This window comes from Galleria mellonella, unplaced genomic scaffold (genome assembly GCF_026898425.1).
Source record: "Galleria mellonella isolate WM207_F2 unplaced genomic scaffold, CSIRO_AGI_GalMel_v1 utg33, whole genome shotgun sequence".
NCBI classification, from domain to species: domain Eukaryota; kingdom Metazoa; phylum Arthropoda; class Insecta; order Lepidoptera; family Pyralidae; genus Galleria; species Galleria mellonella.
Genome location: NW_026442079.1, coordinates 9,526,539 through 9,544,290, shown reverse-complemented (window position 1 = coordinate 9,544,290; position 17,752 = coordinate 9,526,539). Strand labels below are relative to the sequence as shown.

The 17,752-nt window shown below is 33.0% G+C and overlaps 2 protein-coding genes across 4 annotated transcripts; one reads left to right on the top strand and one right to left on the bottom strand.

Annotated features, from left to right (window-relative positions):
- Window positions 1-3,858: 3,858 nt before the first annotated feature.
- Window positions 3,859-8,876, bottom strand: LOC113519997 (ubiquitin-conjugating enzyme E2 G2). Its single transcript, XM_026905259.3, has 5 exons — window positions 8,674-8,876; window positions 7,156-7,237; window positions 5,452-5,570; window positions 4,827-4,967; window positions 3,859-4,386 (listed from the first exon to the last, which is right to left on the bottom strand). Exons 1-5 carry the CDS (start codon window positions 8,714-8,716, stop codon window positions 4,253-4,255), a joined length of 519 nt encoding a protein of 172 aa, XP_026761060.2. The 5' UTR covers window positions 8,717-8,876; the 3' UTR covers window positions 3,859-4,252.
- On the top strand, window positions 5,573-14,676 carry LOC113518401 (zinc finger protein 184-like). Of its 3 annotated transcripts, XM_031911474.2 has the most exons (6): window positions 5,848-5,954; window positions 8,977-9,113; window positions 9,481-9,568; window positions 10,183-10,350; window positions 12,412-12,644; window positions 13,725-14,676. In XM_031911474.2, the coding sequence occupies exons 3-6, from the start codon at window positions 9,488-9,490 to the stop codon at window positions 14,569-14,571; spliced, it is 1,329 nt and encodes a 442-aa protein (XP_031767334.2). In that variant the 5' UTR covers window positions 5,848-5,954; window positions 8,977-9,113; window positions 9,481-9,487; the 3' UTR covers window positions 14,572-14,676. The 3 variants fall into 3 exon arrangements, with proteins under 3 accessions (XP_031767333.2, XP_031767334.2, XP_026759112.2); XM_031911473.2 differs by lacking the exon at window positions 8,977-9,113 and having other exon boundaries at window positions 5,573-5,954; XM_026903311.3 differs by lacking the exons at window positions 5,848-5,954; window positions 8,977-9,113 and adding an exon at window positions 9,241-9,307.
- The last annotated feature ends 3,076 nt before the right edge of the window (window positions 14,677-17,752 follow it).

The window sequence follows — 17,752 nt, the reverse complement described above, 5'->3', positions numbered from 1 at the left end:
TACCCTTAGCGCAGGCAGGGTTATCATACCATTATTAAACATTTAAAAAATTGCCCATAATTTGGCTGGCATAAGAGTGGCAAATAATTATATAATGAAATAGAGTAATTAGGTATTTTTATACCAACACCACCTAGTTTTTTTGTAAATGCACTAGTAATACCTTTACTGAACTATTTCTAAGTTTGTAAATTAATTTATAATAATAAATAGTCGAGTGACTATCTATTGTTATAAATTGGGTTTGAATCAGATAAGTAAGATTTAAAACTAAGTTCTTGTTCGATCGGTAACAATTGTATCACAAACTATTGTTTATTGTTATTGTCTCAGACATAATATTATACTTTTTTTTTTCATTTTAAGTCTCCATTTATTGCTGATAATTAAGAGTAGATTCAATCAGTCAGGTCAACTTCCACTTGGCCTCTCATAGTACTAATATAGTATTATACTATCTGTTGATAATTTCTAATGACCAACTGAATTGACATTATATTGACATAATATCATTATTATAACATCAATCGTTTATTCCTGTTATAAACCACAGAGTATTTTGTTTGCTCCGTTGTATATATTCAAAAAACGTAATTAAAATTCAATCCATAAAGTAATAATTTATATAATTAATTACGTAATAGGTTGCTCAACACTATAGTAAATTCAGTTTAAAGTTTTTTTGTTGCAATTAAAAGATATAATCAAAAAATTTTCAATATAATTATTAACGATAGTTTATTGTATCACCGTCGACGTCGCTAACATCGGTGAGTCATCCTATTGCCATCTGTTTTCAACAGTCCTAGCGCGCCCCGCAACTGTTGTGTCTGTCATTACAGCCAGCGCGGCGACTGCGGCCCGCATCATTTAGATATGTGACACATAATATCTGCATTGCTCTGCGATTGCAATTTTTAACATATTCTATTTGTCATAGTACTGAGACTCAACAAGTAGTTTTACCTGCTTTATAATTGCGACAGAAAGATGTACAACAAGTACATGTTTTAAATAATAATAATTTTCTGCAATGCAAAGGGTGTCATTTATATTACGATTTGTTTTTTATATCTATTACAAGTTTTTCTCAAATGAATAATGAACACCGTAATGATTGGTGCTGTCAGGCATGTCGCAACAAACGCCCTAATAATAAAAATACACCAGTACGAGCATCGTGATTCTCCTTAGTGACTTCTAAAATTGATGCCGCTGACAATCCCAACGTCACAAAACTTTATGTGACTATTGACCTAAATATTTTGGATGCATTTTTCAGCCCTAACCAGAAAGCAGCACAAATCATTAATAACCATAACGAATTACCTAAAATATTAAAGAAATCCTTACCTATATAATTAGAACTCCTAAAAGAGGGGGGAAAGGGATTGTTAGTAATGGAGTTTGACAGCCCTATTGCTAGCAATATGCCTTATTAGGTCGACCTCCACGTGGTTCCCCCTGGAAACCATCGTGAACAATTCGTCACGATGGGCTAACTGACCTACTTCATCTCCTCACCTATCATCCTTCACTGGTGCCCCGCCGGTGTATACCGATAGCACGGGTGGAGTTACCATTCCATTATCATCCATTAAAAAAAAACTCCTAAAAGATTAAATATCAGATCTCAAAAATTGTATTCCTTACATCAACGGAAAATATGATTAAATGAGTAATTTATAAAAAGCACGACAAAATGATATTAAAAGTTTAAAAAGTCGTAATAATGAGTTACGTAATACCAATAAGGATCTGTCTAGACACCTATCTGCTGTCTAGCAACAAAGCCGTGAATCTAATATAGAAATACAGGGTTTACCAGAGCATAGAATAGATTTAAGAATATAGTCCAAACAGTAACACGGATTAGTAGTGTTGTTACTCAGGCAATGAGGACATAACAGAGTGTACTGTTTCGCCCATGATACCTCCCATGCGTTGTCATTCCTAAAGACTCAGGTGTTATTCCTCTGTACCCTGTAAATTCACGCCATATCCCACCCTTCAAACCGAAACACAGCCATGCAGTCACAACTGCTTCACAGTAGAAACACGAATGGGACAGAGGTACCCAAGCAATCGACTTTTGTACACTCTCCCTCTGGTAAATTATTATGTGCAGTATACACAATGTGCTCTTCATCTCCCATGATATAATAAGGAACTAACAACGTTCTTAAACAATACCTCGAAAGTAATGGACGATTTAAATGATGTTATAGTGATTGCTAATATTGCTAGCAATGAAGCTCGCTCGATCACGTGTTGAACGACGGCTTAGTGTACAAATTCCTAGCATACGCCACAAGCCTACAGGTAATTTATGATTTCCGCCAAGACCGGAGCTATTACGTTTTGTTCGATCCATCCAATCGCTACCGGTGATCCGATCTGCGGATCGGATCACCGGTAGCGATTGGGCAGCTGCATATCTCTAGTGCTCTACGCGACGTATATGGACGACATCCTCATCTAGAGGGATGACCCTCTCAAGGGAGAGAGAGATGTCGTCCTCACTGTTTTTGCTGACGACGGTATCTTATTCTCGAAATTGAGTCGTGCCGATGCCGCTGCACGTCAGATGCAGCGGCTGTTGAACCGCCCCCCTAAGTGATCAACGTAGGTAAGAAGGTAGTACCCCTGACCCGCCGCCAGAGATTATTTCCGTCTCCTCTTCGCCACCGTGGGCGGTCTACCACCAATGGAAGTCACGGCCAATCTCGACGTTGAAATTGACCGGTCGCTGCTGCTGAAGCCTTAGGTAGATCGCGAAGTCGTACAGGCCAGGACCACGCGGGCCATACTGTGATCGATCCTACAGTCCAAACTACCGCAACGTATGAAAGTCCAACTTTCAAATGCCAATTCCTCCTAGATTCTCCTCCACCCTGGCTGCGTGCATTTGCCTCTCAGATATATCAGCCCTGTCGTAACTTGAACTGATTTCTTGAACAAGATTTTATGTACTTATTGTCGGTTGGCCCATCGCAACTATTCCACTAAGAATTAAACATGATTATTTCCAGGGACTACCGCATGGAGATCGAGCTGATAAGGTGTATTGCTAGCAATATCACTAGTTACTGTTTATCATATCAGTCGTTATCTATCCACTGCTAAGCATAGGATAGCCACTTGCATCCATTGACTCCTTGCAATGCATTTGAGACCGTTACTGTGTCTACTGAGGGGTCGTTTTATACTCCATTTGCCTGTATGAGGTCGCCACTCAAGAACCTTCGAAGATGAGCCCATTGCCATTGCAGCTTGTTTATCTTTCAGGCTATCTCGGTCACTTTGATTCTTCCGCAGATATCCTAATTTCGGATTCTATTACGCCAAGAAACTCTGAGAATAATCTAATAACTTGAAGCTTTTGCATGTGGGCAAGTTCCAGTTACTATTATGTAATTATGAATATATTGTATGTTTATTAAGAGCGTTTACAACTTTAGCTTGACGAAATGTGACAACGTTGCAATTGTCTGTTAATTATGAAAAATAATTTAATAATTTTCAATGTTTGTAATAATTTAAAAAGTGCATTGTGCTAGTTAACGTTAATTCATAGAATATGTTGCATATAGATCTACCACTAAAAACTTAGAACCTATTTCATGTTTTGATTTGGAATCTTTCAAATAGTTTTTGTTAACAAACTCCTAAATTTCAGTGACAGCTAAATAATTATATTATTGCATGATTAATGCTTTAGTTCGCACAAAAAACGCTTCGCACTGTTTAAATAATCAATCGAAAACATTGAAAATTATTAAGTTGTTGTTGAAAATTGACTATTATAATTAGATAATTACGACTTATAATTAAATTTTGGGAAAAAGAAAAAATACATTTGAATGTGATGATCATTTTTACTAATATCTATAAAAACTGATAACAATCTAAAATATTCCATAACATATTCAAGGTACAAATGGATAATTAATTATATTCGTAACATCACAAAAATACTACAATTTATATATAATATCAATTATATAAGAATTGTTAAAATGATAATTAAAGCAAGTATAATTATTTTTATAATTATGTCCTTATTTATAAAATTTAACGACAGAGCTGTACAAAATCTATGTATCACATTATATTGCGTAATTATTATTTGAATTCTAAGCACGAAAGCTAGGCAGCTTAAAAAGGCATCATTGTTATGTATTGCTTAGTTTTCCACCCATACAAAATAAATTAAGTGTGATGGATGCACAGAATTGCCGTATTATAAATATTAATCAAAATATTTGGAGGGTGGTAGACCAAGAGTTTTACGGACCAATGTCTCGGCAATTTTGTTAAATTGTGCTCTATCTTCTCTCCACATTTTCGCTGCATCTACGTTGGCACCACTCTCGTCGTTGGGTTCTGAAAATGTTTAATTTATCAACTATTGTGTAATGGGGGAAAAGGGATTGTTAGTGATGGAGACTAAGAATCCCGTTGCTAGCAATATACCCAACCAAGTTGACCTCCTCGCGGTTCCCCCTGGAAACTATTTATTATTTTATTTATTTATACAAAAAGACCATAAGTAGAAATAGTCTAAGATTACAAATTAAGCCACTAATAGGTTCCCACAAATATTAACAAAATAGGTTAGTGGTACTGGACATGAAGTAATAGAAGCAGGAATGAACAAAAAAATTTATGCATGAAAAAAAGAACAAATTAAAAATTAAATGGACTCTATGCTTATTTACCATTCTATCCTGTAATTTCACTGCAATTTTAAAATGAAATTTAATAATTTAAGTATAGATAAAATGTCAAACATCAAAGCAAGCATAAAAACTATATTTACCCACCAGCCAACATACTAACGACAGAGAGAAGAATTTTTTCTACGCTTTGTACAGGTGACCATCTTTCTGCACTACTTTCGTATCCCATTGGGTCATCACCTGGTGCATGAAGGATTGATATACAAACTCTACCATCTGCGTATACTGAAAAAAAAATTTTATATGTAGTTTAAATTTTAAAAACTACAATAAACACATGATTGCAATAAAAATGTAATATATAAAATACACGGAATTTTTATGAACACATTAATAATGTATAAGATAATTAATGATGATTGTATCGTTATTAAATTTGGTAAACAGACAGACTGTTATCATAAGTTAAGTATATGTTTTTATCTTGTTTTATTTGGAACAAGGCTGTGGAATATGGCTAATATAATAATAATAATGATAAAATTTTCAATAACATATGGATGTGACATAATTATGTAAATACATAAATACTTTAATAATAGTATGTATATTTTTTAGGATATGACTGGATAGGATATTATCTGTAATTTTGTAAGTGTAATTTAATCTTTTAATGTCTACAATAATTTACAGCCACAACTAGATCATTGTAGAAATTAAATGTACAGTTTTAATAAAAATAATTTACAATTAGCTGATTAATACTCACTATTTGGATGAAACATTTCACATGTAAACTGCATCTTTGGTGGACTTAGTGGATAGTCAGTGGGAAATACCAATTTTGCTGGAAATATTCCACCTTCGAAACATGTTCCTTCTGGTCCTCTGTAAAAATAAGAATTCTTTTTATAACATTTTGTCAATAAATTTAAGGCACTATCGTGACTAAATGCGACGCGATTACAGGCAGGAATTGATTGAACTGCAAGATAATAATGTGATAATATATGAAGCAATTGAAATTAAGAAACATAAAAAATTCAATAAAGAAGATGGATTGAGGCTTTCAACAGCATAGAACCCATTTAAGACACGTGATAATTTGTTTATACGCAGTGTTGGTACCGTGAGTGTGGTAGGTAGAGTAGATCTAGACAATAATAGAGATGATGTAAGAATGGTCGAAGAAACTTCGTGGGCTGACAGAAGACACCGTTTCATGACCATATCGTGGTGCAATCCACGTCAAGACATCGGCACTAAAAACAGGTTAGTAGGTAATATTTACTATTACTATTTAGGTAATCGCATCACGTTTTGTCCCGATAGTGTAAATAAAATATGTGTCAACAATGCGAAAGTTTAAAATTAACAATTTGTAAATAATTATCTCAAACAGTGTATGTAAGTGCACCACTTTAGAATGGCTGCACCTGATTGTATAGAAAGGTGAAAAATTTGGGTAAAAAAAAAGGGAGATTTCAAGTTATTTTTTTGTTTATACACCTGTGCAAAACTGGGGTGAGTAGCTAGTCATCAATAAGTCTAAGAATTATTCATTACAATTACCAAATTATAAAACATACAAAAAAACACTTTGCAATATGCAAATTCTATTTGTAGCAATCGTTACTTCTGAGTATATCTTCAGAGTAGTTTTTTAGAATAATTTTTAAATATTGTCCATAAAATCAGCCATCATAATTATGGCATTATAGTGACAAAAAAACCTACTCCAATAATAAAATTACTTTTAAATTTGATATGATTGCGATTTCATTTTAGGTTCATTGCTCAAATACAAGTTAGGAATTTTACACAGTATATTTCTTTTAAATTATTATTTAAATAAAAAAAATAGATGAATATATGAGCAAAATAATTTGTTTTATGTGAAATAGAAATAAAGATATACAGCACATCTGTTGGAAAACAACTACAGCTTAATTGTTTAATTGAGAAGCTAAGTTCAGAAATGCTCGGATAAACTAATTTAATATTTAAACAACAAGCTGACAGCTTATCTGATAACTATCGCCTATAAACATGAACAGCCCACAGATATCACAGAATACATTGTGCTGTTTATGGTATTTTCCATATTCTATAATTTCACTGCTATATTCCTACAACATGATATATGATAAAGATATGTATGTATATATGATTTGTAGTATTATCACAAATCATATATACCATTCTACTGTCTACCATTAATTGTCCATTTTATAACACACTAGCTGTAACCTGTGACTTTGCCCATGGTAATATTGTGATATTAAACAATCTATACCTTCTTCAAGATATGAATTATCAAATGCAAAAAGATTTTTTAAATCGAATCAGTACTTCCAGAGATTAGAATGTATAATCAAACAAAGAATCTTTCGCATTATCAAATTAGTATAGATAAAATATATAAATTGATTTTTGTTTGTGTAATGGCTATAAATATGTTAAATATTCTTACGTTATTAAAGCTTCCCATTCAAAAAAATTTTCCTCATTTATAGGTCCAGCTATAATACCTTCTGGTGGGTTGATTGTTAGTTCTGAAATTCATAATAATAATTTTATATCATGCTTGCTTTAATTCAATTGTACCTCAATATCAATTTTTATTTTAGATTTTATTGGGGATTCTAAATCTTAAGTAATATGTTGATGTATGTTAGTTTAATAAATAGTTAAAACATTAGTTTAATAAGGTTCTCTTTATTTATGGAGTCAATTGAATTACAAATGTAAGATAAAATTTTAATTATAATTTTGTTTAGTATTGAATACATGTCAAAATAAAACTAATCAGGTACAAGTTGAACTCACACATTCACATATACCTTTATGAAATTAATTTCAAAATTTTTATTTCAGTAACTTTGGTGATATGGAAGAAATTGTTTTCTTTTTCTCATACTTTTGATAATAAGTAAAAAAATTATGCATCATAAAAACAAATAAAAATCAATTACAAAATGCACAAATGAAACCATTTGTGCATTTTGAACTTATAAGTCAATTTTGAGTTCTGGACTCTCCAGCAAAGAAAATAATAATATTTTTTTTAATTATTTATATGCAAGCCAATATGTAAATTTACTTCGAATTTATAATATTAGCAGTTGCTGAGATATAATGCTGTATCATGACAGACGGACAGAGAAAGTCACACCATAAGAGTTCTCTTGTATGTTTTTAGAATGGAACCTTTATAACATCATACTTTTATTAGAATAGAAATATTTTTTATTTAAATAGACTCGCATAGAATTTTTTAATTGTCGTTTTTTAGACTATTGCTGGGTTCAGTTCAACCAGATATAGGTGGTTCAAGAGCGTTCCTTATAGCAGTCTATGGAAGAGGTCTATGTTCAGCAGCGGACACATAACGGCTGACATGATGATGACTGTGCATTTGGAATTTTGTTATCTGCTGAGATTATGCAAGAAACTCAACAATTAGTCTTTTCAATTAGTTTATGCATAAGATAATTTTATATTTGTCTGAGTATTGTGACTGTAGTTATTATTAAGTTCCATTAAAATTTATTAGTCAATATGAAATATACAAGCAAATATGAGCAGACCAACCTCACATGCAATACTCATTCAAAAGTATGAGAAATTTATTAATATTATTAACAATAGTTTATCCTGGTCAAAGTTTTTTACTAATTTATTATAATATTACACTAGGTATATATTTTAGAAGAGAAAGTATCTACAAGGGCAATAAACTTTGTACTACATACATAAGTACATACCAAAATAATATAGTGAAAGTGAATATGTAATAGGTAGACATTTGTATATTCAATAAATAAAATATTTACTAAACTAACATAATTATTATAATAATTATATTCCAAAAAGAGCCTTTAGTTAATAGCTAGATATTAGTTCGCAAAGAATAATTTTATACAGAAGCATGACAGTTAATTATTTACATTTTAAATTAACATGGTAGGTACTAACTACCACAGCTTACGTTTATATTCAGCCATGAGTCTCCTTAGTGCTGACCCAGCCATACCTAAATATAATCACTCTACATAGAAATATTTTTAATAAAAAATTATGGTTATAAATAGATATTCTGTCAAATAAAATAAAATTACTTTCTTGTAGTAGATCTTGATAAAATAAAAGTTGTGATGTGTCACTTACCATTTTCAGTAATACAACTGTCAGTTAATATGTCAAAAATTACGAATCAGAACTTCGATAAGTGTCAGTTTATGCAATAGTTGTTATATATACATAATGTCGATTTCCTGGTTTCTGTTTTCAGAAAAATATTCGTTGCAGTAAAAATATATCTGACATTCATGAATTATTACATATATATCTAACATAAATCATGGATGTTAATTACGGGAAAAGTATCTAACAGAAAGTAAATTTATAGGCAAAAAGAATTACGTGCGGGTAATTTTCTTAATATATAGTATTTATATGGATATTTACATTGTTTTGCAATGAGGACTTAAATATTTTTAAACTTTAAAGAACTATTTAGTATTACTCTGTGTTGTCTCTATAGACTCTTTGAATGAAAATGGCGGATAATTTAAAAATGAACATTTTAGTATAGTTATCAAAATTAGTAATTACTAAACTAAGTAAGTATAAATTAAAAGTAGGTATAAAATTTATCTAAAGGTTGAAAATTTACCTAATTTTTGTAACTAAAAAATAATCAAATTATGAATTCAATCGTTTTGATTTTGTGAGTTTTGTCAAAATTTAGGTAATGAAGTGACCTTTGAAACATTTTAATATTATTAAATTATAGGTTGGCTATGGAATCACTTGGGCAACATGCCGATCAACAATTTTCACAATCTGCAATACTTTCTCAACCGATTACTAATCCCATACAGGTATAACAATATAATATATAAGTTTTTTACAAGCTTTTTCCTAACTTGCTTTGATATAAGTTTTCCGTTCCGAATCTATTTGCAATCTATTTTTTAATCACTTGCTGGCATCTGAATGTGATGAAATTTAGTATCTCTACCTATGTTGCTTGGGCTCGTTTAATTTATCTTGATAAAATCTATAGTCCTGAGTGGTACCTAGAGTTTGATAATGAAGTCTAAAGGCTGTAAAAGCTTATTTTTAAAAATGTTTATAAACAGACTTATGATTACATAGCTGTCATAGCTTTGTAGTAAAACATTTAGAGTATAGGTGCTTTTTTTCATGCCATTTAATGTAGGTATAATAGCTATTTGTGATTTATCATTATTATCTTATTATTTTTCGTGAAGTCTTTTAGCTTTTCATTATGGCTTTCGACTTGGTTACACCCCTCAAAACAATTATAAAAATGTACTTACAATTGTATGAAAATATTAGAGGTACAGGTAAAATATTAGAGAACATATTAAGAGAAACCTTTATCTGTCAATTATGGTTTGCTACGATCATTATTCTTATTCACGGTTATATTATAGATACCTTTAAAGCAAGTTTGATTTCATAATTCTAGAGTTCGCTACTATGGGAAGAAGAACCCTTTGCAAAATATGTTTGTCGCATTTGTAAAAAGTCTTTTTACAATGCAAATGCTCTGCAAAACCATACAAACATGCAACATGATAACCACACGTCCAGTAGCGAGAATGAACAGAACACCATTCCGCGGCAAAGCGATCAGGTATATTGATAGAATGTTTTTTTTATCTCAGTACAATAACGCATTGCCAAAATAAATCTACTTTTTTAGTTTTATAGGGATGTCACAATGTATAGTGCCTAATTACGAAGTAGGTCAGTGGTATTGTAGGGTTAAGTTGAAAAATAAAAACAATATTTCAAATAAAAATAATATTCCTTTATTTTTTTTCCAACAGGGTACTTTCTTTTAAAAATTATTATATTTGAAAGAAAGAACAGTGCTTTATTCCATTACTAATTCCAGCGAGTAAACGGGCGACGGGAAAGCTGTGATTGTGTGTATGTAGAGTGCCTATTCTCTGTGTTAAAACATAAATTACTAATATACCAAGTTTCATTTAAATAAGGGCGTTTAAGGGTGATTTAGTAACAAATATCCAAACATCTTGAAAACCTATACATATTCATCATCATCTTCCTACCCTTATCCCAATTATTATTTGGGGTCGGCGTAATATGGTTTTATCCATATTACAAAAGGATTTAGCTTATAGTTTTACGACCGGCTGCCTGCCTGACGTCAACCCTCTTTGGAAATATTAATTAATTTCTAATGACATTTTTGTCTCTACTATTTTGTGGTTATTTTTTTATATTCTACGTTCTATTTTGAATCAAGAAGAGTTCTTAAAATCGGTTTCTTAATTCAGTTTTAACTAATTTAGTGAGTATGCGAGGGTAACATAGGTGCAGTCCCTTTAATAGTGAAAGTTGGTTTACATTATCAGAGGGAGACTTTGTACAAAAGTCGTTTGCTTGGGTACCTCTGTCACATTCGTATTTCTGCCTTGAAACAGAAACATGAATTTGATATTGTTTGCTTGGCTATGTTTCGGTTTGAAAGATGGGATACCTATTCATCTATTTTAATTTATTGGACTTTTGCCGTGTGCCATAGGCTACCCCTGCCTTTCCCGTGGGTGTCGTAAGAGGCGATTAAGGGAACTTAATGGTCGAGCGGTGGGCAGCAGCATCCCTCTTAAAATATCACCAAAGCCTAACTGCAGTTGCTTACCTGCTCGCCAAGCGCGGCAACTACTAGTAAACCTTTGTTTATGGGAGAGGCCTGTGTTGAACAATGGTCAGTTAACAACAGATATGATGATAATGATGATGACTTATTGTAGTAAAATGGACTCATTTTGTCGCAGCAATGATTCATGGATGGCAATGAATTACAGGGTACAGTACTTTAGTTCTCAGTAATAACAACGCATAAAGAATATCATGAGCGACACAGTACAGGGTATACTGTGTTGCCGATGATAGGTCCTTATTATTATTCTACCCATGCTACAGTTAATTTCTATAAGCGATTGTTACTACTTTCCATTAGGTGAGCCATCAGCTTGTTTGCCATTCTAAGTTGTATAAAAAAGAAAACAAATATCCTTATTTTATACTAATATCGGAATTAAAGGAATCTTCATACAGTGGTTTATCGCCCATAGATATCTTTTGTCATGCTACATTCGTCGCGAGGGTTGTCATATTTATTTTCAACCGACATCAAAAGTAGGTGATTCTAATTTGAGTTTTTACATTTAACATATGAATTTCGTTTCTGAATAAAGCCAAACAAATTTAATAAGGCCAGACTGAATGGGGCTAAGTTTAATCACTTAAATCGAGGTTGGTATATAGTCTATTTCAATTTGGCCAAATTTGGTCAAGTCGTGCTAAGTTTAGCCCAGTTCGATCACTTAAATCGAGTTTTGTATAGTTTGACCACTTTGGACCATTACAGTTTGGCCAAGCATGGCCAAGGTTGATTATTTTTTTTAAAATAGAAGAAGTTAAAAACCAAACTAGCTAAGTTTAATTTTCTCCTGTTGAAATTGGTTAAAAATAAATGTAATACGAGTAGCAAGTTTATAAAGCTTAGTCGCCGTTAGCTACCGCTTCCATAGACATCCATCTCGAAATTTCCAATCACTATAAAATATATGTATAGGCAGATCTTCTTCATGTAATAATACCTGTTATAGTATAATTACATTTAATATATAAACATAAACAATTAATAAATAAATATTTGTAGGTGTATAATGATCTCTGTGGATTCAAGTTTATACCATTGAAAAATGATGAAGAGTCTGATAATATAACAGTTCAAGATGGCCTCCAGACACGTCTTTTTACTGAGGATATAACTTATTTACTAGTAAAAATCGAAGGGGATGACACGAATGTTAACTGTATGAAAAGGTCCCGGTTTGGCGGCGTAACAAAACGACCTCAAATTAAGCCAGGGAAACCTCCAGTAGACTTGAGGTTTACTTAAAAATTATTAATATATTTTCATATAAACTAGCTATTTTATACATTCATACACACACACGTGCGTGTGCGTAAACACACACATCATCATCACACACATTTTGCTATACTTATACATAGGTACCTATTTTTATTTAAAAACGTTACGTACCTGTTTCAATAGAATTTAATGAAAAGGTAACCAAGTATTGAAATTATCACAGAAAACTCTCTAATTAAATTAGTAACAAATGTAAAATTTTTAATAGGTTTAGCATTTTTTTGTTTATACCACTATTGGATATAACGAAGTGTCATTTGTCTAACATTAACTTTTAACCCAATATTTTAATTTAATAATTTAGTGAAATTAATCTTTTATGAAAAATTATAAAGATTTTGACTATATAAGTCAAAATCTTTACAAAATTTGTTCATATTAGTCCTTACAATGAAGATGTGATATTAAACTAAAATTTACTTTTAGAGATAGGTTTAGACAAATTGTGTATCAGAATTGACCCCATTATTTTATGGTCAAATTGATTAATCGTTTGAAGTTGTATTGAAGCAGACTGTATAAGTAATAATGAATTCCATATAGTACTTATCATGATATTACAGAATATTTTTTAATGGATGATAATGGAAAGGTAACCACGTTTGCACTAACGGTATATGCTGTCGGGCTACCAGTGGGTGATGATAGGTAAGAATGAAAACATCAGTTAGCTCATCATGATGAATATACCTGGAATCCAGCACGATGGAATCCAGGAGAGTGCGGAGAGGTCGACCTGACAGGGTATAGCAATGGAATTGGTAGACCGCATTACTAATAATCCCTTCCCCCCGATATTACAGAATATACTTTGATTGCCATGAAGGGTATTTATACGCAGCCTTTCCTGCGAATTAAGATGTTATGCTTCCATACTCTATATTTCATTATTTTATAAATAAAAAAATAACTATAATAATTAGAGTATATTATGGCAGTACGTATTATATAAATATTTGTGAAATGTTAAATTTCACATGTAATTGACCCCACTTACCTACCATTTCATTTCATAATTTTTCCTTTTTCTTTAGGGGCCCTTTCACGTGCACATTTCCATCGACGCTACGCCCAGATCTACAATGCCGTCAAATCTTTTTCAACTGTTGCGATTATTCTCTACACTACCGGGAGGAGCATACGAAGCGCCGGAAAGCCGCTCTCCGCTGTCAAGTTTGCGAGAAGCCACTGGACAAGGAAATTAATTCAGATACTTCCATAGCAGCTCAAATTCAAGCGGCTATAACGTTTTTTTGTCAAACATGTGGACAGACTTTCTTGAATGGTACGGATTATGACGCACATAATCGCATTGTACACCCGAAGATGAAACCTCATCAGTGTACTATATGTGCTAAGCGTTTCACTCAACAGGGTGGTCTCCAGCAACATATGCGGATGCATACAGGCATTCGCCCGTTCGGTTGCACGTTTTGTCCGAAGGCGTTTACCCAAAAGGCAGGTCTGGATCAGCATCTACGGACTCATACGAAAATAAAGCCGTTCAAATGTGTGATTTGTAGCAAATGCTTCTCTCAGTCGGTTCATCTAAGGCAGCATATGCGTACGCACACAAACATCCAACCATTCGAGTGTTCAATGTGTGGAAGGAGATTTAAGCAGAGCAGTCACCTCAATTTTCATATGAGATCTCACGTATGCGATACGGACCAATTTCTGGTGGAACAATACGCGCAAGCTATTCAGTATCAAAATCATATGGAGTTTCTGAATTTAGCAAATCTACAGCCGGTTCAGGATGGCGAAACATTGTACTACGCAGCGGAATTAGCGGCTGGGCCAGCGCCGCATCCAGCACAGCATAGTCCTTTCTCTTACCAACCGCACACTGTACTCTCTGATAACGTTCTTTCGTCGTGAGTTCAGTTCGTTTTACGCATATATTAGTTTATTATTAGGTGTAGTATAAGAAAACAATTGGTAGATCAATTAGTAAAATTTTAAATATACATTTTTTGCACAACAGTATCTAATGGTTATTTATCTATAGGTATTTGAATTTTTTTATTCTGTAATAGTATAAACCAACTGCTTCATGTGCTTTAGCTCGTAAGAATCAGAAAACGGATCAACTTTTTCATACAATTTTGCGTGATAAGAATAGAATAGAATAGAATAGAAATATTTATTGCTATACAATTACAATATCAAATATAAATAACATATACAAAAAGTGTCCCATACTCGGCAAAAGGAACCGGCTCAGCTTATGCTGTGAGTGTCCCAGCGCAATGTGAACAGCTGCACAGCGCTGGTTTTCAGCCAGTCCCTCTCTTAACAAAGCAACCAAAGTGCAGGGTACCACTGTACATTAAATATAAATGGTTACGGGTGTTTCCTTTATAACTTCGATATCTTGTTCATATCTTATCATAATTTCGGCAATATTTTTAATACGTAAATACTAATTTTATTTATTAAATAATACGTCAGGATACATTTTATGGGTAAGTATATATTATTAGTAAGTATACATATATATAGTACATTGATAAAAAAAACGAACTGAAAAAAAAAATAAAAAAACGAAATTGAATTGAATTGTTAAATTACCTGATAATAAAATTGACCCGTTTTTGAGGCTCGATGCTCTATCTATATAATCTTAGGTTATAACCTATCTGTGTAACAAATTTTCTTCAAATACATTCAGCCATATTTCATCAAGATAGGCTAACTGATTTGCCTTTCATCCTCACCTGTCATCTCTCACTGGTGTTCTGCCGACGTGTATCGTTAGTGCTGACAGGATTACCATTCCATTGTCATCTATTGTGAAAAAAATCTATTCAGCTGTTTAAGCGTGATTAATTAATAAATATGATTGTTAGCAAACAAATAATAATTCTTTATAAACTCTCATGTTTATAATATTAATAGAATCTGAAGGTGAGTTTGTATGTTCGTTACTTCAGGTCACGTTAATGGTTCAATCAGTCGTTAACAAATGTGGTAACACTTACTACTTGGAATTGAAAGGAGGTAAGCTACTATTTATCGCGGTAACACGAACGTAGTTGAGAATAAATAGTAGTAATATGGTATATATTTAAATAAAAAAAGTTAAATCAGACCAGACATTTTAGTTTATATAGGCCGTTGTTAACAATATTGATAAATACGAACATTATTATACAAGTTTTATATCTGTGGTTAAAATAGGACAAATTACCAAAATAATAATCTTTTAATTTAGCAAATCTTTTCCGTGTGGTGTCACCCATATTTGTAAATAGTCGGTAGATATGAACAATTACGTGTATTGTATTTACATTTATATAAAGAAAATCTTTAATGTAAACAGCACCAACTACACTACTAGATAAGTAGTAGATAGGTACCTATACTATAAACATATTATCAATGCGACAATCGACGCATATGCGCTGCAGTGATTCTTGTGCTAACTACTAGGAGTTCATAACAACCGTGGAGTGGATCAATAATAAGTGCATCCCGTTTCTGACAGTTGCATTTCCTAATGTCATCCTACTCACACAGTGTTGTACTTGGACTTATGATAAACATTAGACATAGGTCACATACGTGCCCGCTAACGTACACTGTGTTGATATATGTTCGTATCTAGTTGTTGTCATTCCAATAATTTCTTTAGGAAAATCAAACAAGTAGAACAATGTTAATATAACGCATTTACTAAAGGGAGACTTTGTATAAAAGACGTCTGCTTAGGTATTTCTATCCCATCTGCATTTTTGTCGTGAAGCAGTTGTGCTTGCATGGGTGGGATATGACTATATGGCAAATTAAGAAGGCATAACATCTCACTTTACAGGAACGGCAATGTATTAGGGAACTATGGGCGCCACAGTGTATTCAGTGATGTTCATAATACTCTTCTATAAGAGGCAGTTACTACATTCCACATTTTCATAATTAACCATATTATCATTTGGATGGTCGCGTAACTTTTTTTATACCACAATTGCAGCTAATAAGTATACAGCTTGGTCCGTGGTAAACGGTCACTGTAGCCTATGAACGCCTGCAACACAAGGGGTGTCACGTGCGCGTTGACGACTGCTTTACTTCAGTGTGATTTCAGAACCGCTTCCTCATACGAACACTCAGATTATAGACTGAGATCCCTGTCGTGGTTTTGCTAAGAGACTATAGCATGGAGTTCTTCAAAAAAGAGATAAACAGGTTTCTTCATGGTCGATAACGCGCCAGTAATGCCCCTGGCATTACAGGCGTTCATAGGCTTTTTTTTATGGGTGAAAATGGTATGGTAACCCCGCCTGCGCTAACGGTATACGCTTGCGGAGCATCAGTAAAGGGTGATAAATGAGAATGAAAACAGGCCAGTTAGCCCATCATGATGAATTCATCAGGAATTAACCATGATAGTTTCCAGGGAGAACCGCGAGGAGGTCGACTTGGTTGGGTATATTGCTAGCAAGGGACCTTCTTGCTAGCAAGGCATCTATAGTCGACCTCCACGCCGTTTCTCCTGGAAACCATCATGATTAATTCTTGTCGAATTCATCATGGTTGGCCAATTGACCTGTATTCATTCTCACCTTTCATCTTCTACTAGTGCCCCGCCGGTGTATACTGATAGTGTGGGCGGAGTTACCATTTCATTTACGCCCATTAAAAAAAAGCAATTTACATGCGTGAGAGTTAATAATCTCGCGTATGGCTTAATGTTTGTTTCTGATAAAATGATATCTGAATATAGTATTTACTGTTTGCGTTTATATATATTAAAATCTTATTTTACAAAAAAACCCGGACTTCTATTATTGAAAAATCTGTTTTTTTTTTTTATTATTATTTTGTTTTTTATACAACTTAGAATGGCAAACAATCTGACGGTCCACCTGATGGAAAGTGATAACCGTCGCCTATAGACATGAGCAGTACCATGGACATAACAGACTGTATTGTTTCGCCCATGATACACCCCATGCGTTGCCATTCCTGAGGACTCAGGTGTTATTCCTCTGTACCCAGTAAATTCACGCCATATCCCATCTTTCAAACTGAAACACAGCCATGCAAACACAGCTGCTTC